This window comes from Melospiza melodia, chromosome 12 (assembly GCF_035770615.1).
Source record: "Melospiza melodia melodia isolate bMelMel2 chromosome 12, bMelMel2.pri, whole genome shotgun sequence".
In the NCBI taxonomy this organism is placed as follows: Eukaryota; Metazoa; Chordata; class Aves; order Passeriformes; family Passerellidae; genus Melospiza; species Melospiza melodia.
In genome coordinates, this window is record NC_086205.1 from 6,973,518 (window position 1) to 6,995,773 (window position 22,256).

Sequence of the window (22,256 nt, forward strand, 5' to 3'; positions counted from 1 at the left end):
GGGTTTTTTTAAGTAATTGGTCAAGGAATGAGTGCTGTTGTATTTGACAGATGGGATTTATTGGAACCCCACCCATGGAGCCCTGCACCCATCCCAGCTTGTGCTGGTGTGGGGTGGGGTGTGAGCCCAAAGCCCCCAGTGTGAGTGCAGCAGCAGGGCAGGGCTGGCACCTCACAGCCTCACCCACTCACTCCCGGGCTGTTTTACTTTCATCACTGTCCAAATCATTATCATCATCATCATCCTCTGTGTACAGTGCATCCTCATCCTCCTCTTCCTCCTTCTCCTCCTCCTCTCGAGCCAGCAGCTTCTTGAAGACCTCAAACTCCTCTGGGGTAGAGTAGGCCAGGCTGGCCAGGAAGTCTTTCTCCGAGAGCTGCAGGATGTCCTTCAGTTTTGGGTTACTAATTTGGGTCTGTCCTTTGTGTGGGGTCTCGTAGAGCCCCCGGCGCTCCAGGAAGATGTGGCGATTCCGGAGCTCAGCAAAGGGCATTTGGAAGAGCCGAGCCTTCACCATGTCCTTCTGCTGGACCCCCATTCTGAAGTAGGCGTACTGCGGGCGGAACGGGGGTGTCAGGCACAGCCCCATTCCCGCAGCGGCTCCGCAGGAACGCGGCTCCCGGTTCTCACCTGGAACTGGTGATGGAGGGTGCTCGGCTCCTCCAGCAGGGCGGCGGGGCAGGTCCCCAGCACCTCCCGCAGCTGCTCGGCCGTGAAAAGGCACCGCTCCCGCAGCAGCCGCACGGCCGCCTCCAGCCTCCTCCGGGGCACGTGGAACAGCTGCGGGCAGCGGCTCAGGGCGCGCTGCAGCCGGCCTGCGGGCAGCACCGGCTCAGCGGGCACGGCTCAGCGGCACAGCCCCGCCGTCCCCCCAGCCCCGCTCCCCGCCCTACCTCCGTCCAGCCCCAGGCGCCCCAGCTCCTCGGCGCGCTCCCGGAGCCGCTCCGTGGGCAGCCGCAGCAGCGCCGGGCTCCGCTCCAGCAGCGCCAGGGCGGCCTCGGCGCTCAGCCCGAGCAGCAGCAGCTGCGCCGCCGCCGCCTCCCGGCGCTCGGGGCCGAGCCGGGGCTGCAGCGCCTGGAGCCGCCGGGCCTGCTCCTGGTTGAAGCCCATGGCCCGCAGCGCCGCCAGCTCCCCGCAGCCGCGCCGAGAGCCCGGCCCGGGGGCGGCGGGGAGCGCCCGGCCCGGCCCCAGAGCCCGCCCTGGGCCGCGCAGCAGCAGCAGCGGCAGCGGCAGCCGCCCCGCCATGGCCGCGGCTGCGGGAGGGGCCGGGCCTGCCCTGCTCCGCCCCGGCCCGGAACGGCCGCGATCCCGCCCCGGGCAGCGCCGGGGAGCGGGAGAGGGGCGGGGTGGGAGCCGGGCCCGGCGCGGCCCCTGCGGGCCGGGCAGGAGCAGCCGGGGCGGGAACAGCCCGGTGCCCTGGGCAGAGCGCCTCGCCTGCTCCGATCCCCTCAGAGCCGATCCTCGCCGGGGCGCGGTGCCACAGAACGCAGGTGAGGGCAGGTTGTGGGAGATAGCGGAGTGCACAGCTGGATTCAAAGCTAATTAGTAATTAAGACGAGTCCTGTTGCTTCTCTGCAGTGCTGCAGCAGCCGGCCAAACTGCTGCCTTCCTCCCAAGCAGCCTGTCCCCGCCTGACCTATTACCCATCTCTCGACCAAGTTCTCTTTATTGCATCTATTTCTTTCTTCCCAATATCTCTGCCTCATCAAAATGGAGGACTGTTTTCCTGAATATACACAGGACATTGATATTATAAAAAAGGACACTACCAACCCATCCCTCCCACCCAAATCATGCAATTACATGTCTGGTTTTAGTCTCCTTTGTGCACACATACTCCAGAAACCAAACAGACATGTTACCATTCATTTATTCATTCACTTTTCAGAAAAATATATAAACTACATATAAAAAGCAAAACCAGGCAATAAAAATATTTATGAACAATTTAAACAACATTACATCTTTACCTCACATTTTTGAAACATGTCCTGGGTAAGAACAGCAATAAACTGAGTATATGTGGGTATCAGCAGGTGGGACCCATCCTGCTAACAGAGCTCAGACTTTTCCAAGTCGTTCCTGGCTGAAGAAGCCTTTAGCCTGAGGTGCCAGCTGGTGCAGCAGAGGCAAACAGCTCCTGCCAGGTGTAATGTGCCAGGTTCACAGGCTGGCGCAGCCACGGAGCCCCTGCCAGCCTGGCCAGGGTCATGCGCTGCTCCGGGTCGGGGTGCAGGAGCCCGGCCAGCACATCCATGAGCCCTGGGCAGAGACAGCAGAGGGTGGCTCAGACTGGAGTTTAGGCAGGTTGGGAATGAGAGATACACTCTGTGTTCAAAGAATGACAAATCTCCTGAACTCTGCAGATCGTCACAGAACACATTAGGGAGCATTTTTTCAGTCTTTCCCTTTATTTTGGGTGAAAAACACTGCTCATACTTTCCCAGGAGATCTGCTCCCTTTGGCAAGCAAATGGCAAGAGCTCTGTCCTGGATTGCCAAGCAGATTGTATTCTATTTGCCATCTGTATGGCAGTTGTCTTCTGTTCAGTGGGCAGTTTCCTTATCTCTTCCACACCCAATCCTATCTCAGGGGGACATTGCTGATAACAGCTATTGAATGTCACTGCATGGCTGATAAGAGCTACAGCATCCCATTGGGAGATGTGAGCCCAGAGGGAGGAGCCAAGCATTGCTACCCAGATATAATCCAGAGGTTTTGAGACACCAGCACGGCTTCTCCACTGGATTCCCCAGAGGAACAGCAGCTGCCTCTCCTTCCATGGGATCTTCAGAGGAAGAATCCATCCTTCTCTACAGGATCCCTGCTCCAACAGAACCAGCCCTGACACTGCAGGAGGGCTGAGCCACAATTCCAATGGGACTGCCACCAACACCCTGACCCACAGGGTGTCAGGTTGGGTTCTGACTCTGGCAGTGTTGCTCTAGTGTACTGCATTGTTTATTCTATCTTTTTATTTTCTTCCCCAGTAAAGAACTGTTATTCCTGCTCCCATATTTTGCCTAAAAGCTCCCCTTAGTTTCAAATCTATAACAATTCAGAGGGAGAGGGTTCACATTCTCCATTTCAGGGGAGGCCCCTGCCTTCCTTAGCAGACTCCTGTCTGTCCAAACCAAGCCAAGCTCACCTTCAGACACGGGGCGAGGAGGACTCAGGACAGCTGCCAAGGCCTCCTCCAGCTCACAGAAGGGATTCTCCCCAAGCACCAGGGTGTAAAGGGTGATGCCAAGTGACCACATCTCCAGCTCAGGGCCATGGTACCTGTGCAGAGATAAGCTTGCTTCAACTCAGATTGCAACTACAGAGCTGTAAGCTAAAGAAAGTGAAGAGAAAAAATGGGCCTTGAAAGTCTTTGCTTCCAATTTATATTTTAACATAGGAAGTTTGTGGGAATTCTAAGAAGGTTCTCATGTGTTTGAGGAGTCTGCACTGTCCTTCTGCAGGAAATAAAACCAGCCACAGAACAGCCAGCCAGTTTCTGTTGATGAGTATGAGGTGTAAGACTTCCACATACGTAAGCTGCTGACAAGAACTTACCCCTGCACCTTCTTCATCATCAGCCAAAGCTGTCAAGTAAATATTTAACTGAAAGAGCAAACACATCCTCCCAGCCCTTTCAAAACAAAAGTTACTTGGAAAAAACTCTTAACTATCTCAATTCCATCTGAGAAAACAGCCAGTTCCTTCACACAGTAAGAGGTGGAACTCCCAGGGCAGAGCTGCTTGCTGCACCTTTCATCTCATTCCCAGCAGGAATTTCCTCCCTTCCTTGCATTGCTTCTCCCCTCACTGCTTTAGGAGGAGGACCCATGGAAACAGCTGTGAAGGGGGAGCAAGATCCATCCAGGCATGTACAATTACAGCAGTAATTGTAAAAAATTACTGTGAAATTGTTAAATCCCCTCTGATGGGGAGGCTTCCTCGTGGAGCAGCCACAAGAGCACCAGCTGCCAGGTACAGAGCACTTGGAGAGGGACACAAGAGGGAAGAGAGCCAAGATTTAGGCAGCACATCCAAAACAGCAGCAAAAGAAGTTGCAAGGGAAGAATCCTTGAGTCCCAAGGAGTACAAAAATCTGTGGGGAGTGAACAAGGATCAAACTGCAAGAATTCAAACAGAGGGAAGCACGTAGAAAAGAGAACAGAGAGGATGAGAGTGGGAGGATACAAAGCAAGAAGGTGCAATCAACAGCAATACCTGCTTGCTTGCTCCACCTCTCTGAAAGAGCAGCTTTTGCTAGAGAAAGCCTGACAACAGATTTAGAAATTACTTTGTACAAATTCAAGCTTTTACAACTTGATTTCTGTCACTAGAGTGCCATATTTTGTGTGCACTCAGACCTTCACAGTGATTTCTGCCACTGCAGTGCCTTCAATCTCGCTGCATTTCCTGTGGTGGGATGCTCTAGCAGCATTCCAATGGCACAGCAGCTTGGCTTCTCTGTTCCAGCCCTGCCCACATGGGTAATCTTTGGTGTGATGGCACAAAAATGACTTTTCAGAGGGTGACATACGGTTTGCCAGACAGCACTTCTGGTGAGCAGTATTCAATTGTCCCACAGAAGGTATAAAATAATTTCCCAGGTTCCAGGTAGGCAGCTGAACCAAAATCTACTAATTTAATTGTGAAATCTTCAGCAATGACAATGTTTTCATCCTTGATATCTCTGTGAAGGATGTTCCTGCAGTGGAGATACCCAACAGCTGATACAAGCTGGAAAAGACAGAAGGAACTGGGTGTTACTACACAGAGTCCCTGAATTATTGATGCAGCATCACAGCTTTCCCAGAGCCACATTTTGGCTTGTTTTGACACTGCCTAAACAAGATTTACATCCTAATTATGGAAACTGAAATGGCCTCAGGCCTGCCTGTCATCACTGCTGCAGTGCTCTTGGAAGAGACACTTTAAAGGGATTTTGGTGCTTTCATCTCACAGATGTGCAGGAGCAGGGGATGCTGCAGTCAGGATGTGACTGAGAGCATTACAGCTACAATCCTGCAAGTTGCTCTATTTTTATCCCAGTTCATTTGGAGGGTCCTTTGGTTTCTCCAGAAGGATATTTTACTGTGTGCCTTCCATGCTGCAGGATGACAAAGCATTTGAGAGCCAAGTGTGGTATAAATAACACAGTCACTCCTAAACCCCATTCTTTTTCCTGCACGATTCATGCTTTAATGCCATAATTAAGGATAATATGAGAATGATATCACCTTGGAGATGATCCTGACTCCTACAATGTTTTTAACAAGAAAAGCAGATGGCTGAGGGAGCAAAGTTTCTATTTATAATACAAATCTGCCTCTGCAGAGAAATGCAGTGCAGATCTGAGGGGATAATTCAGCCTTGCAAACCCCAGGCTGGGTTAGGGAAAGGGCTGATCCATCACAAGGCTAAAGGGACACTTTTGGCTTCCATCAGCACCCCAGGTGAGGGCAGGGTGGGCACAGCAAGGGTGTGGGGGGGGTTACCACATGCACAGCAATTCTTGCATACCTTAAAGCAAGAATTTATTCCAAAACTCTGAGGGGAAATTACCTGGGGACTGCTGCTGTGGTTAACTCACTAAACAAAGGACAGTTCAGCCCTCAGGCCAGCTCCTGGCTCATGGGAAACTGCTCTGTGTTGCTTTGCATTATGCCACCTTAAAATCCAATATAATTTCTTGATTTAAAGAGCAGAGCCCTTTGCCCCTGTAACCAATCTAAACTGAGGCCTGAAGTAAGTGAAAATGTGGCTTTTTGCAGGCTTGGGGCAGCTTCTGTGAGTTTTCCTCCTCCCTCAGAGGAAATGTGAGTGCTACATGAGGTGTCTGGGTGACAGGGGCTGTGAGCTGAGGGGCCATGGCTCCCCAGGAAACCTCACAGGCAGGAAGGTCCTGGAAAGGGTTTTTTGTTGTTTCTAAGTAAACCTTATCAAGGTTTCTACAGGCAGCATTTCAATCAGCCCTACAGAATGGTGAGGAAAGGTTCTGCAGGTATTGAGACAACTCCAGTGCCAGTTGTCAGCCAGTGTTAACCAGCACAGAGTCCTGGTTCTTACATTAACCAATTCTCACCTGCATGCAGCAGTTCTGCTCTCACCTGTCTGAATATGTAACTTGCTAATGGCTCATCCAAGTTGGGCTGATTATCAATAAATGTAAAGAGGTCCAGACCAGATCCATGCTTCTCCATCACCAGCTGGAAGAAGCATTCATTTTCAAACACATCCAGCACCTATAAATAAAAGACCTGTTTAATCATGTGCTTCATCCTCAAAAATTGCCTTTTTTTTTTTAAAAAACCACTGTTCTCCTCTTGGAGATTTAATTATATATTATAATCTTTAAAGTCTCGTTTCACTGAGCACAAATGTTTCTAGAAAAGAGTACAGAATTAAAACTGGGAGGAGAATTAAATCTGAGGGGAATTCTCTTTCTGAAGCAAAAAACCAACCAACCAAAAAAAAAACCAAAATAAACCCCAAAAACAGCCAAACAAAACAAACCCCAACAAAAACCCCCCAATAACTCCAAAACCAAAACAAGCAACCTCAAAACAAAGAGTATGAAACAAGATGTGTCCAGGTTATTTACTGAACTGGTTGGTACATGTTCAGATGTGACATCACACTTCCAAGATATGCATCTTATCTTGAAATAGCTTTTTTTTTTTTTTTTTTTTTTTTGTTAAGAATCACATCTTCAGATCAGTTTGGGGTAAAAATGTGGAAAATCTGCTGTGACCCACCCTCCAAAACAAAGCAGAATAAACAGGTTCCTTTCTCTCCTGAAAAGGCAGATTCAGCAGAGGACACTTCACTCCTGAAGAGGAACACCAGGCACCCAGCATGCAAACAAACCACCTGGTGCAGTGCAAACTGCATCAATTCCCAGCCACTGTACCTTAATGATATTGGGGTGCTGCAGCTTCTGCAGGATTGCAATTTCTTGAGTGACCCTCCCCAGGTCAGGATCATCCACCCAGCAGTCCTCCAGCACCCTCTCCTTCCAGATGAACTTTACAATAACCTACACAGACAACAGCAGTCAGCATCATCTGCCAAAGCATGCCTTGGAGTGTCAGGTAAATTAATTTGCAGGAAATCTGTTAGTGCCTCATATTACCAGAGGCATGGCAGTAACCCCATGTGAATAGCTCAGAGTATATTTGAATGTGTTTAAATTAATTTAGTCCTGGAAGCTAAATGATGCACATAAATGGAATCTATTTATTGCTGCTCTGAATTCCAAAGGCTTTGGCAAGCCAGCTCTCTTATCAAGCAGTTGCAGCACATGGGTGCAGTGGAGGGAAATGAACACTGAACATCCATGCAGGAGAAACACCAGAACCTGCCCTCTGAACACCCAAAATGCTTCTCCTGGAAAAGAGGAGATGCCATCATCCCAACACATCTACTTCCCTTTCTTGAGTCATGGCACAATAAACATTTTGAGGTTTGCCATTCTCTTTAGGAACAGAAGACTAAAACCTGTAATTCTGTTAAGATTAATGCCTACTTCTTTCAGTAGGTTCAATTAGCTGCATTAATTAGTTCATTAACTCATTCTGCACCTGTTGTCTCAGGTAACATTTATACACAACATCAATGCAAATGTTTTGCTGTCCTGTTTCCATTGCAGATTTCTGTTTAAACCAAACAAAACCCCAAACTACCAAAGAGAAGCTTTTGACAGTATAATGTTAACAGAAAATGAATGCTCCAACCTTTCAGTTTTCCTCCTAAATTATTATTGCAATAGAGCAACAAGAAATACTTCACCTCCTGCTGATCTTTCTTGCTCCTGGCACTCCAGACAAAGCCAAAAGCACCTTTGCCAATAAGATTGAGAGTGCTGTAATGTTTTGCATATTCTCCCTCACATGCTCCTAATCCTTCAAGATCTTCAGCTCTTTGGGAATTGTTGAAAAGTGAAGATGGTCTGATGGCCTAAGTACACATATATGGGTTACAATAACAGCAAAAAATGAACAGGCACAGAATCACATTTATAAAATTAATAAACACTGAAAAGAACATACACATCTGCAAGGACAGAAAAATGAGGAATATTTGGTAGAACTGCACTATATATATATATATATATGTATGTTATATATGTATGTGTATAAATATATATTTGGATATAGATATAAATATATATATTAAAAAATGATAGTGAGTATCCTGCAGTTTGGAACTGCACTGTTCAGGCTGGAAAGGCAACACCAGAAGTGTTACAAAATAGCAACTGAGATTTTGTTTTAGTATATTTTAAAAAAGTAGGAAAAAAAAAGAAACAGCAACATCCACCCCACCAACTCATGTCATTAATATGAAAATCTTCTTGACTTTAGCTGCAGCTTAGCAGTCAAACAAGGAGAGAAATGCTCAATATTCAAAGGTAGGATTCCTTACTTCTCCAAGAATTTTAGTAGAAAGATCAGCAACAGACTGGGAAGAGTTGGCCAGGCTGGCAAGGAGATGCTGAGTCTTTGCTAGAGCTTCTTTTTGGCTCTGTGAAATGTCTTTCACCACCCAGACACAGAAAAGCACAGTGGGATCCTGCAGCTCTGCACATTTCACCTCAAAGTGTATGCCTGCAGAAACAGGTGAGGAAATGGAAATGGTAGAATGTAACTTTGGTGTTGAACAAGACCACAGATGTTTTAGGACAAAATTCAGAGCTCTTGACAAAAAGTTCAGAATTTGGGGAACAGCTGCTCAGTAAAGAATCATCAGAGGGGCTGACACCAGCACAGCTCTTCTAGAGGTACCCATCAGCTTCCTCCAGCAGTGACTTGTCAGTGTCCAATTGTGATTATTCATTTCACAGTTATTCTAGATTACATAAAAACAGGGATTTTATTCAACAAGCCACTGAATGCAGCTGCAGCAGTGAATGAAGCAAATTCCATTATATAATTTTAATTTACAGTTTTACAGTGGAGCTTGTATTTTCTATTCAGAAAAACTTATCAGGTTCAGACTTTTAAATTGTGTTTTGAGAGTATTTCTGACTTTTCAGTAAGGATTAATTTCTTACCAACTTTGTATTTTATACCACCTCCTTTTCTGATACCCTCTGGGTACACTTAAATACCATTTTTTTTCTTCTAGATGCTTCTTCCTTCCTCTCCACTGTGAGCTTCTAACCAGAACTGTGTGCATTCTGCAAAACTGTGGGTGAAAAGGAGCACCCCAATAAGAGTTTGGGAAGGGGACAAGGTTTCACTTACTGAACTGTGAACCATCTCTGTGACAGCAATTCCCAGTGTAGCTGCCTTCCAGGATCTCCCAGGCCAAAGGAGCTGCTGGATTTAGCCTGCTTTCTTCTCTCACTGGGGTGGATGTTACTTTGATCTCCATATTTTGCTGCCTGAGGAACTGACAGTGCTCTTCAGGCCTGCCTTTGCTTTTCAGGGGATTTCTGTTGGGGCTGTCCCCCACAGGTTCTGCAAGGCTTTCAGGTTGCTCAGGAAATGCTTTGGAGGATTCCTCAGAGTTTTGTAAATGCCTTCTGGAGGCCAGCCATGCAGAACCAGCTCCTGTGGCAGCAGCACCCAGCAGCTGCTTTCCCTGGTGAGTGGAAAAGGCACCATTGGTGTCAATTATCACATCAGAGCAGCGTCCTCCTGCAACAGCTGCAGTAACACCCACAGAACTGCCTGAGCTCCCCTTGGCACCAGCATCCAGCCCCAGTACCTCCAGGCCAGAGCAAATACAGTTCAGTTCAGATTCTTCCACATCTTCAGCGGCTGTGGCAGCTCCTGGTGCACAAGCACTGCAGCCTGGTTTATCTCCTGAGCAAACATCGCAGCCAGATTTTCTTTCACATGCAAAGAAGGTGGAAGGATCATTTAGCAGGCAGTTGTCACCAGCAACATGCTCCAGGCTGGAATGTTTTGCATCACACATCGAGTTTGTTTTTGACACCTGCCTTGGAACCGTGTGGCTTTTCAAGCCTTGTCTGCAGGTCAGAGCTGTCCCAGGCCATGGCTCATCCAGTGTTGGTGTTCCAGGTGAGTTCCAGGTGGCTGCAGAAGGCAGCTGCTCTGGCTCACAGCCTGGGGCGTTTAGAATTTCTTCTGGTCTGGAACAAACAGGCAACAGTTACTGCAGGAGATCCTGCACTGTGACTGCTCTCTCTGCAGCCTCCAAGTTCTGACCTAAATCCCACTGTTGTGAGTCAGAGCCTTGCAGAGAGCATCTTTTGAGCATCTTTTGATCCTGAAGTTTCCACTGTTCTACCCTGTGCCACTGCTCTGATTGTGCCAAGCCAGCTTTTGGGATAAGGCTCTGGTGGGCTGAGAGCCCATCTGAAACAAGGCTGCCCTCAGTGCAAAGACTCCAAGTTATCAGCAACATCATGATTACAAAATAAGAAAACTGTCCTACTGTATAATACCCATTGAAATGTGGTCACTATTTAAAACCTGGACCAATAGATTTATTTCAAGTTTAAAAGCAAAAGGCAGCAAAAGGCATCCAAAATCCTGACAAATTTACCAAAGAAGAGCAGGTACACTCAAATGACATTCTTTCCCTATGGACAATTCCCTTCTCTAGCTTAATTTCTAAATGTAAATCACAAACCATTTACCACTACAAAAAAACCCCATAATACACATGGGAGGTGTTTTGCCGCATTGATGGGGGTGATGGAATGGGCACAGACACCATTGGAGGAATGATCTTATTTTACTATAAATATGGAGGCAACACAGAAGAAAAAAGATACATTTGATAAAACAATAAGGTTATTACCCACTCAGCTTTAGCAACAAGCAAAACTAAGCAAGGTGATGCATCTAATCATTGTTATAGGAGAAAGAAAAGTGATTGAGAAGGATCCATCAGCAATTGCCTAAATAATTTACCATCATCCAGAGCCTGCAATTGCTGGGCAGCACCTTTTTTTCAGTGAAGAGCTGGAGAATTCTTCCCAGAAATTGGGAAAATCCCTTGCAGTGCATCCACTTGCAGGTGAGGTCACCAAGTTTGCCCAAAAATGGGTCCAGCTTTATAGGCCCAAATCAAACAGTCCAAATGAGTTTTTGTGCAGAAAACATCTGCTTCTGAAGGCCCACTTCCCAACCAGCCACAGCCAGGGCTGAGAGGGTTTTGCCTAAAATATTCTGCTAACAAACCTCCAGGGATATCTGTTGGGACACTTACACAAGGTTATACAAATGTCTCTACAACAGCATTAAGAACAATTAATATAGATGCTTATCATCTATTTTTAACTAAAAAACCTTGATGGTAATAATAGCATCATGCTCAAGATTCATCTTTTAAGTCAATTTGCTGCTTAGGCTGTTCAGATCTCAGCAGGATGCTTCCAGTCCTGAAAACAGAAGTTTCCTTGTCTGTCCAACAGGAGAGGGATATCTCCATCCACCAGGGTTTGGAGATATGCTTTGACAGAAATCCAAGCCCTCAAAAAACAGTTTTACCTGTAAAATTTTAGACTAAATCAATTAGCTTTATGTTAGGACATTAATAATTAATATTATTAAACATTAATAATAACTGTTTAGGAAGTATGCAGAATATCTGCATTGGGTCACTTGTGTGATGATTTTTAAAATGATCCCATTTCAAACCTTTTTATCCACCTAAATGTTTGCTTAAAATATTCATTGATTTCCAGAATTATGCCATGTTCAAAAATCTCTAACAGGGAAAATACAAAAGCTTAATACAGCTTTATAGAGTTCATATAAATATATAACAAATAAATAAATGCAGAACTGTACCTTTAATAATTCATCCATGGCACAAGGATGTAAACTGTAAATTTTACAGTGTCTTTTAGAAATAAATAAATGCAGAAACTGTACCTTTAATAATCCATCCATGGCCCAAGGTGTTTTGCAAACATTTCCATCAGTAAAAATGCAGCATAGAAAAACAATGAAGCAGAGCACAGTCCTTACTTACAAGTATGATATGAGAGATGTAAACCAGGAGAGCACAAAAATAACACTCTCAGCCACTTTAAAAAGCAGCAAGAGCTGTGCTGTAATAGTCTATACCTTAAAATGGATAGTAAATATTTACTGTGGTGGAGAAAACCACAACTGTAGCAGAATTGTTAATGTGGAAGGCTTAAAATTTGACTTAAAGTAGGCCATGAGCATCAGATATGTACTTCTGCAGAATTTATAACCTTGTAACAGGAAAAAAGATCTGGAAATGTATAAGAAAAAATGGCTGGACTTCAGGAACACAGTAGCCTGTTTAATGGATGACCTGACAGTCATGCCAAGCACCAGAAGGAATAACACTTAGAATTCCCTCCAGGTAACCTGATTTCAGTGCCACACCAGCTGGAGGCAGATAAACATCCACTATTCATGATTGGTGAGCCTAATTCCCTTAGTCTGGATGAAACATTTTGTCCACTTTAGAGCTGGAATTTCTGCACCTTTACAATGGTAGCTTGTGCAGATAAAATTAAAAATCTAAGGCAAGCCTGTCTTGCAAACAGCACTCAGATTCTAAAGACAGCAAAGCATGCAAGGCTCTTGCTACACCTTCCCACAGACATCAAACAGGTGAAAAAAAAACAGCTTTTGCTGGTGATTGCCACCACAGCTCTTCATTTTGCCAAGTGAATATGCAGTCTGTGAAATGCCTACCTGTTATTGGGGGTGGATGCTGCTTCAGGAGGTGAGGGAGGAGAAAAGAAACTGGTCCCATTCCTGTGTTTATTCTCATCATGTATTAATTTGTCATCTTTGTGTTGTTGCTCCAATTTCTGCTCTTCATCTCTTGACAGAAGGTGTGCTGAAGATGCAGCCAAGAAGCTGCTCCCTGTACCAAACAGGAAACAAAACCACACCAATTTAAACTTTTATATTTAGGCTTCAGAGGCTACAGGGATTAAAAATAAACTTGGAACTGCCTTGGTCTGTCTTTTTCCTAAGGAATTGAGTATAAAAGTCTTGATTGAGGCAAAACAGTCAAAATACAAGCATTCCATTCTACTTTGAAGTCACCACATGAAGGAATCTACATGTTTTAGGGTTGCCAAAATTTGCTTTGCTAGCAAAGCCCTTGGGCAGATATTGGTATCACATGTTAGCTACTTGAATTGAAGTTCAGAGGCCTAAAAAAATGCCAATAATGTAAAGAGACTGAAATTGAAATGATCATACAGCAGCAGCATTAAAAAAAAAAAAGCTCAAACCACATATATAGAGCCCATTTCAAACCCATATAATGAAAAGTTTTGGACTGGATTTATGTAACTCACTGAAGCTGCAATATAAAAAAAGAGTGTAAACATGTTTGAAAGAAGAGGAGATGAAGTTCTTTCCTTCCCTAGTGACAGCAGATCAGAGGAAAAACATGAGTTTGGAAGATGAAGTAAACCAAGAATTATTGCTGCAGAAGAAGGTAATGAGTGAACAAATCTGGATTTGAATCTAGAACAATCCTTTAATTAGTAACAGCTGAGTGCCAGCAATGCTTCCTCACTGAAGAACAGAACTACTCCTAGATTAGAGGCATCATTTCATCAAAGAATTACCTAAGAAATTGTATACACTGTTTACCAAGTCTTCTTTGTTCCAGTGGGGTGCATTGGTTTCAGCACAGACCTGCATTTCAAAGCAAAGATAAAAAAATAGGGGGAAAAAAGGAGATAAAACCAGCCTAAAATGTGATATGGGTGAAAGCATGAACTTGCTGGTGTTCTCTGTGTTGGGCAGAGCTGGCTGGAAAAGACAGATAAGGAAATATGAAGCTTCTTTGCTTCTGTTTTTTCATGCTGTGTTTAGAGAAGTAAAAATTTTGGTAAATTTTGGTGAATTCTGATGCAAACTTCATCAGGGAATAAGAGATGCCTCCCTGATTGAAATACAGCAACCATAACATTGACTATTAGCCAGCAGCACAAGCCAACTCAGAATATTCCATTTTCCCTTAAAATATTAATCCCAAGTAGCTACAGCTCTGCTGCAATACAGTCACAAAAGCTATATTTTACACATTTTAAAATACCACAGGGTCCTAGCAGGAAAGGGAGGGAAGGGAAGTGCTTGTTAAGTACAAAGTGTTCTCTATACTCACTGTGATTCCCAAATTGGATATTCAGTTTTATCTTCTTGGCAACAAAGAAAGAAGCTCAATCTTGGGTGAAAAATCCTCTTTACCTGAGGTTACAGTGGAAACCTGATTTAAAAACTGCATGGAGGGGCATTGCTTTTGTGAAGAATGTTCTCTTTTTTTGTGGGTGAACCTCTTGTCTCTGCTCTTTTCCCCTTGGTTACAGCAGGCAGAGCCAGCTGTGGCAGGCAGTGACACCTTCCAAAAGGCACTCACCTTCTGTCCCTGTGGGATCATCCAGAGGGAAAGGCAAAGAGCAGCCACTGCTTCTTCCCATGTTGTTATAGAAACCAGGGATCAGGAATGTAATGTTCTAAAACAAAGAAGGAAACCTTATAAAGCTAAGGCAACTCTCACAGGATGGGGGTAAATGCTGACAGTCCCTGTCTGGGAGCCTGATTCTCATGGACAGCCAGGCAAAAGGGATCCACAGGACCAGGGGAGAACACAGAACTGTGCAGATTGCTTTGGGTCACTTGAAATCCATAGCAGCTCCTCAGCTCTGCAAGTCTCAGCAATTCCAGCGTGGGAATTCTCGTGTCATCCCACACCAAACATGTGGAACACAGGGGTTTTGGGATGGCAAGGAGTGTAAAACAGCTTCACAATCCCAGTGGCTGTGCTGCCACATGGATCAGTCTTCAGGGAGGATATGAACTTTTCTTACCTTTCCCAACAGATCCTTCTTCTCATAGCCAAAGAGCATTAAAGCAAAACTATCTGTGATGCCACAGATGATCCCATCTGACTGGACAGTGATCAGGCCACTGATGGTGGAGAAAACCACAACTGTAGCAGAGTACTGATAGCCTGGGAGAGATCCTTCTGCCTGTGGAATCCCAGCTTTCTGCCCTGCTTGCTGCTCCTCCAGCTGGGTGACTTCCAGCTTTAAACTGAGAGGAAACATGCTGCCCTCTCTGCACTGGCCTGCAGCTCGCTGGATCCTGAGGCTCTGAATCAAAGAAAAAAAAACCCAACCAAATAAAACTCAAATAAAACCTCTAACTGAACAAATGTTTGGGGTTTAGTGCATTGTTCATATAAAATGACATAGGAATTCTCAGGGAAAAGGAGGAGGAAAAGAAAAGGAAGCAATCTTCTGAGTATCAAAATTAACAACATCTGTTTTTTCAAGGATTTGGAATCCAGTGTTGAACTACTAAATAAATCTCCTGAAGATGAAGACCAGTCTACGCTGCAGCTTTTCAACAAATTAGGCATTCACAAGAAAGCCTCCTTCAACTCCCTATCTGCCCATTTTCATGGCATTTACAAGACCTGGTTATTCTTTCACTCCTCAGAGAGACATGATTGAAATGGGCTAAAGAATTAGAAGGAATCTGAAAAAGCTTACAGAGAGAGCACAGTGTCTTACAGCTAGGACTGGAGAAATATGTCTTTGACCAGGACAGATTCCAGTGAGAGGTCAGGACATGGTTAGGAACTCTTCAGACAGCTGCTCCACAAAAAAGCAGCCCACACTTTTCAGGGGAATCAGGCTTCTCTCTGAAAAGGAAACCTTCTTTCTTCTGTTGTGTAAGGAGGGAAAGCAGCCTGCACCCCAAATGGGAAGGTTATGGAAGAATGAGGTTGGTGCTCATACTGTACCTTTGGGATTTTTTTGCCTAGAGGAGGGATCTGCACAGAAGGAATCAGGTCCTTTATGTGGAGTCCAACTACTGCTTCCAATGTTGGGTAGCCATGGAGATGAGCATAAAGGAGATCACAGGATGTAATGTTTCCCTGGGGAGGAAAATTTACAGGATTGTTAAAATTTTAACATTTTAGCCACAGTTCACTCAATGCTTTGACAATGGCTTCTGCAGTTACCTAAGCAGAGCCTCAGCAGAGATCCAGCACAGCTCCTGCATGCCCAGCCCTGCTTTGTCCCTGCATGGACACACTCCATGTTCACAAACACCTGCCTTTCAGACACCTTCCCTTCCCACAAAACCCTCACAAATTGCAATCCTGTTTGATTTTTAGGAAAACACTTACCTCAGCTGTGAAGGAGACACAAGCTGAAAGTCTCTCCACTGGTTCCAGCACAACCACACAACGTTGGGTGTCTTTGCTTCTTATTTGTCTCAGCCACACTGAGACAGGGATCTTCTCATTGAGGTGGCCAATGACATCCACCTGCCCACCAGATTCAGAAATGGAGAATGACTTACTAAGATTGGTTACTTAGAACAAATTTCAAACAGGAGTAAGATACTGAGCCAAGATACCTCCCTATCATTGTTAGAAAAACACCATTTCTTGACTATTTACTAGTATTTTATGGGAACAAACTGTTTTAATACAGAGATTTTTATACAGTTTTAATACAGAGATTAAAATATCTGAAAATAAGACACAAAATGTTGTTACTTTTGTGTCATCTCTCCTCACCTCAGGAAGTCTAAAGGCATAAAGACTTCAGAATAATAAATGTCCCACTCTAACACCTTGCACTCAGTGTGAAGTGCCTCTCAGAGATGCCCTATTTAAGGGATGTCCCATGGTGCTAATGAACATTCCCCATTAGTAACACAGTCCTTACTTTCAGCTGCAAAAACAGCACTTTAATTTCTTTTGGGAGGAGATTCTTCTCAGATCAGAAAATGTTTATTTCTCTTATAGCCTGCAAGGCTCATCCCAAGCCTTTTATGATTTTTATATTATCTTGACAGAATGGGTTTATGATTTACACAGTGACTCCTATAAAGTATTTGGAACAGCTTGCATTAAGTGCCTCTGTGAGACATTTAATTTTAATTCTCACTGAATCAAACTTAGGTCTTTGCCCCCACCCCATATCCAGCTGAGGATTCAGGAAGATAAAGCTCTGAGATACCAACAATTTCAGTTCAAAAATAACACACCAGAAAGAATATGAGCTCATTTTCCAAGGACTCTCTAGTGGCAAATCACAACAGCAGCAAAAGAAAATAATATGGAGATTTTCTCATGCCGTTCTCTTATAAAAAAACCCCATTCTAGGCAAAATATCAATTCCACTCCTTTGCACTGACTATGGTGTTCTGACACAGACATTTCACAGTATTTCAATGCCTTCAACCTTTACAATATGCACAATCCAAATTGAGATTTAAAATGTATTTTAAAATAAAATATAAAAAAAATTTTAAACACATTTTTAAGGACCAGTCAATTGGGAAATTTTCCACAATAGACCTTTTCCTTGTTAAGCAACTTCTAAAAAATGTAATAATGTCCTTTAATTTCTGATTTGATCATGTCACAGTGACTCCATGTGTTGAGAGCTGCAAGATTCTCATGGGTGTCCCCTTCAATCATCTTTTGCCCTTTGAATTCCCACACCTGCAAATTTTTAAACCAAGCAGTCCTGCAAATGACACAATTGCCAAATGCCTAAGGAGTTAAATTTACCTGGATATTATACAGAAAATGTAAAAAAACTCTCAAACCAAAGCTTACAAAACCACTTTATGTGGTGGAGAACATTTCCTTGAACATTTGACATACCACAGCTCCTGACACCACTGTTGAACAGTCAGAGGTCTCCAGGTACTCCTCCCCCACTGCTTCCCATGCCTCCTGGCCAGATTTGGATATCAAGTGGGACAGCTTCTGACCAATGAGTTCCTGACTGCTGCACCCAAGCAACTTGCAAGCTTGGTCATTGGCCACGAGGATCTAGAAAAGAACAGAAAAAAAAAACAAACCTAAACAAAGAATAAAATTTTTTAAGAGCTCATCATCTCCTCAGGTTGTTGCTTTAATGTCTTATAATATCCCTTTCTCTTGGTGGAAATTAAATGACTCTTTACAATTCTGAGTTCATGATAGATTCTTTTTCTAGGACATCCCTTGCCCACACATCTTTTTGGTTAAGAGGTTTTGGGACATTGCTTTCCTTTCAGGTTTCCTGCTTCCTTTTAACTGCAAACAATGACATCCATGGAGGCAAAACTACAAAGTTATATTTGCAAACAAACCTCAGGCAAGCCACAAAACTGCATCCAAGCTCAGAGGTGTGCAGTGATCACAGCAGTCACTGGCCCCTGGAGCTGGGCAATGGAGCAATTTGGGACTCAGTGTCTCCAAAGTGGGCAAACCCAAAGTGCCAGTTCAAGCTGAAACATGGCACAGCTCTTTAAAGGCATCAGGACCCCATTTTAGATTCCTCTCAGGACAGGAACAGAGAAATTCCTCCCCTCCCAATGCAAATGAAATGTTTACTGAGGCAGATAAAGAAATCTTGTGCCACCACAAACACATTTCAGGGTTGATACTTTACAGAGAGAAGGCTTGAAGCACAGTCTGCTCCTCCTTTCTTCCCTCCTGTCACTCCATAGCTGCATTCTTATAGAAACATTGAATCACAGAGTGGTTTGGGTAGGACAGGACCTCAAAGACCATCTATTCCACCTCCCTGCTATGGGCAGGGACAGCTTCCACCCAGCCCAGGCTGCTCCAAGCCTTGTCCAACCTGGCCTAGAACATTTCCAGGAATGGGGATTCCACAACCTCCCTGGTCTGATTGAGAAAAGACTCAACACATCCTTGCTTCTGCTATTATTCTGTGTGTTCTGCTATTATTCTGTTTATTCTGCTAACTACAATGGAAATAATTTTGCTACCTGCAATGGAAATAAACTCATCAGCCTTTAGAAGACCACTGAGCTGGAGCAGGCTACAAACTGCCTTCATGACACTGATTACTGCAGATTACAGAGAGAAGGCTTGAAGCACATTGTGCTCTTCCTTTCTTCCCTCCTGTCACTTCACAGCTGCATTCTTACAGAAACACTTAATCACAGAGTGGTTTGGGTAGGACAGGACCTTAAAGAACCAGACAGGACCTCAAAGATCATCTATTCCACCTCCCTGCTATGGGCAGGGACACCTTCCAGCAGCCCAGCTTGCTCCAAGCCTTATCCAGCCTGGCCTAGAACACTTCCAGGAATGGGGATTCCACAACCTCCCTGGACTGTTTGAGAAAATACTCAAGACATCCTTGCTTCTGCTAATATTCTGTGTATTTTGCTATTATTCTGTGTGTTCTGCTATTATTCTGTGCATTCTGCTAACTACAATGGAAATAATTTTGCTACCTGCAATGGAAATAAACTCATCAGCCTTTAGAAGACCACTGAGCTGGAGCAGACTACAAACTGCCTTCATGACACTGATTACTGCAGATTACAGAGAGAAGGCTTGAAGCACATTGTGCTCTTCCTTTCTTCCCTCCTGTCACTTCACAGCTGCATTCTTATAGAAACACTTAATCACAGGGTGGTTTGAGTAGGACAGGACCTCAAAGATCATCTATTCCACCCCCCTGCTATGGGCAGGGACACCTTCCAGCAGCCCAGCTTGCTCCAAGCCTTATCCAACCTGGCCTAGAACATTTACAGGAATGGGGATTCCACAACCTCCCTGGCCTGATTGAGAAAATACTCAACACATCCTTGCTCCTGCAATTATTCTGTGTGTTCTGCTATTATTCTGTTTATTCTGCTAACTACAATGGAAATAAACTCATCAGCCTTTAGAAGACCACTGAGCTGGAGCAGGCTACAAACTGCCTTCATGACACTGATTACTGCAGATTACAGAGAGAAGGCTTGAAGCACATTCTGCTCTTCCTTTCTTCCCTCCTGTCACTTCACAGCTGCATTCTTATAGAAACACTGAATCCCAGAATGGTTTGGGTAGGACAAAACCTCAAAGATCATCTATTCCACCCCCCTGCCATGGGCAGGGACACTTTCCAGCAGCCCAGCTTGCTCCAAGCCTTGTCCAACCTGGCCTAGAACATTTCCAGGAATGAGGAGACCACAACCTCCCTGGCCTGATTGAGAAAAGACTCAGTATTATTCTGTGTATTTTGCTAAATAGAATCTGCAATGGAAATAAACACATCAGCCTTTAGAAGACCACTGAGCTGGAGCAGACTACAAAATGCCCTCATGATACTGATTCCCTGCAGACACACAAGAGAAAAACAGACATTCCAGCCTTGTTTCACATAATCTCTGCCACTTAAGGGCAGCTCAGTGCTGCAGGTTGTGCTGCAGGTACCTCAGTGGTGCTGGCATCCACAGTGAAGATGGCCTGGTTGGGGTTGCGTGCAGCAGCTGGGAGGTGCTGGCTGGATTCCTCCCCAGCTGGGCTGTGCCAAAAGGAGCAGGAGCTTCCAGGGGAAGCAGAGAGAGAGGCAGAATCCCACTGAGCCCATGAGTGCCCAGTTTTGCTGGTACAAATGTTACGAGCTGTCAGAGAGGACAAACAGTAAGAGCTCCACTTCTCCCCTGTGAAAACATAAAGGTCAGCAGTGTTGCTGTAACAGGAGTATCAGAGGAATGGATTAAAGAATAAAAAAGCTGTCAGCTGAAGCAGCTGTCAAGTAATCCCAAAATACAGGCTTCTAGATTTTTAAAGAAATTAAAATCAGTGATACTAAAGAAAGCAGAAAGTATTCTAATAAATTTCTCTTTTTGAATCTGGAACATATAAACTTAGTCCATACAACTTGCCAACCTTCATAAGTTTTAACCAGACTAGCTAACTTTTATTTTTTACTTAACAGTTTTTAAAATGTTTTGAAATCTCTCTAATTAACAATGAAACAGTCATTAAATAATTGCATAAGTGCTCAAGCCCTTATTAAAAACTGCATTAGTTGGGAGCCACTTAATTAACTGTTCACAGCATGTGACACTGAAATACCTGTGTCCACACCAATGTTTTAGGCTACAAGCGATTGCACTACAATTTTCAAAGGCTCTGTGAGCACCTATCCAGTAATGTTTTCCCTATAAACCCTCCCAGCCTGCAGCAAATCCATGGCTCACTGAACAAGTGCATCCTGGCAGATACATATTGCTGTTATCTCTAGGTTTGAGGAAGGGGAAGATCTGAAAGTGCCCAAAAGCTCCATGGGAACTCAGTCTCACAGGAGTGCTCACCAGGCAGTGATGCTCCAAGCTGACAGAGCCCAGAGAGGTGACTTCTCCTGCTTTTGCTGCCCGAGGGGAAGGATCTACTCAGAGTATCAGAGTCATTCAGGTGAGTAAGGACTAAGCCTGCTGATGGAGACACAGGGGCCCCTTCAGAGGGGCTGTAAGCCATGGTCACACTCTGGTCGCCAGCCAGGCCTCTGGAGCCACCATCTGCAAGAGAATCAAAGGGCACAGAGTCAGGCTGGCAGCAGGGACAGACGCTGGCAGGTCACGATGCCTTCTGACCCAGCCACAAGCCTGTGGTGACAGCAGAACGCTCATTCCTGAGCATCCTGCTATGGCTGTGGGGTTATTCCAGAGCTGACTGCTGACTTGGCATCCTTCCCAGTGGAGGGTTCCATCCCCCTGTAGACTTCTCACTGAAAAGTTACTGAAAAGTTGCATTCCGTGATCCTTCTGGGTCCCTTCCAACCCTGTGTGACCAACAACGCATTTCTTTCTGTCAGAGCTGCTCAGCACCCCGCCAGCACCCTCCCCACTTTCTGCTGGCTTTGAGATCAAAACTTCTGGGTAATTTGGAAAGTCACTTGCAGTTTTGAAACAACAAGTGGAGCGCAGCCTCCCTCCCTCCCTCACACACAGGGAGCCGCCAGGACCCCCGCGCCCAGCGGCTCCCACCGGGACGGGACGAGAGGGGACGGGAAAGGACAGGAGAGGGCAGGACGGGACAGGACAGGACGGGACAGGAGCGGAAGGGACAAGACAGGAGAGAACAGGACAGGACTGATCGGGACGAACCGCTCCGGTCCCAGCCACAGCCGCGGTTCCTCAGGGCGGGCCGCCGCAGGCGGAGGGCGCGAAGGGGAGGCGGGCGGGACTGAGCAGCCGCGGCACCCAATGGGCACGGGCGCTGTGAGAGCGGCACGGAGCGGAGCAAATGGGGCACCAGCGCGGGAGGAGGCAAAACAGTTCGAGTGCCCGGGGGTTCGTTGGTCCCGCCGGCCTCCCCTTCCCCTTCCCCTTCCCCGCCGCCGCCGCCGCCGCCACAGCCACACGCGGTGCCCGCGCTCCGTGAGGCAGCTTAGCCGACCTGCTCCGGGGGGAGAGGCTGCGGGTGAAAGCCCTTCCGCAGGGGAATAGCCGCTCCTCCCAGGGGTTTGTAAGCGGGAGGACGAGGCCGAAGGCAGCGCGTAACGCGTC

At 45.5% G+C, this 22,256-nt stretch overlaps 2 protein-coding genes across 2 annotated transcripts; both read right to left on the reverse strand.

The window, feature by feature from the left end:
- Positions 1-37: 37 nt before the first annotated feature.
- On the reverse strand, positions 38-1,245 carry MTERF4 (mitochondrial transcription termination factor 4). The gene is made up of 3 exons (XM_063167361.1): positions 894-1,245; positions 631-815; positions 38-553 (listed from the first exon to the last, which is right to left on the reverse strand). The coding sequence occupies exons 1-3, from the start codon at positions 1,243-1,245 to the stop codon at positions 188-190; spliced, it is 903 nt and encodes a 300-aa protein (XP_063023431.1). The 3' UTR covers positions 38-187.
- Positions 1,246-1,920: 675 nt separating this feature from the next.
- Positions 1,921-21,225, reverse strand: PASK (PAS domain containing serine/threonine kinase). Its single transcript, XM_063167364.1, has 16 exons — positions 21,063-21,225; positions 20,176-20,405; positions 17,614-17,784; positions 16,120-16,260; positions 15,730-15,864; positions 14,789-15,073; positions 14,338-14,434; positions 12,651-12,825; positions 9,243-10,096; positions 8,422-8,603; positions 7,786-7,953; positions 6,908-7,033; positions 6,105-6,239; positions 4,535-4,734; positions 3,149-3,282; positions 1,921-2,262 (listed from the first exon to the last, which is right to left on the reverse strand). The coding sequence occupies exons 1-16, from the start codon at positions 21,223-21,225 to the stop codon at positions 2,099-2,101; spliced, it is 3,360 nt and encodes a 1,119-aa protein (XP_063023434.1). The 3' UTR covers positions 1,921-2,098.
- Between the last annotated feature and the right edge of the window lie 1,031 nt (positions 21,226-22,256).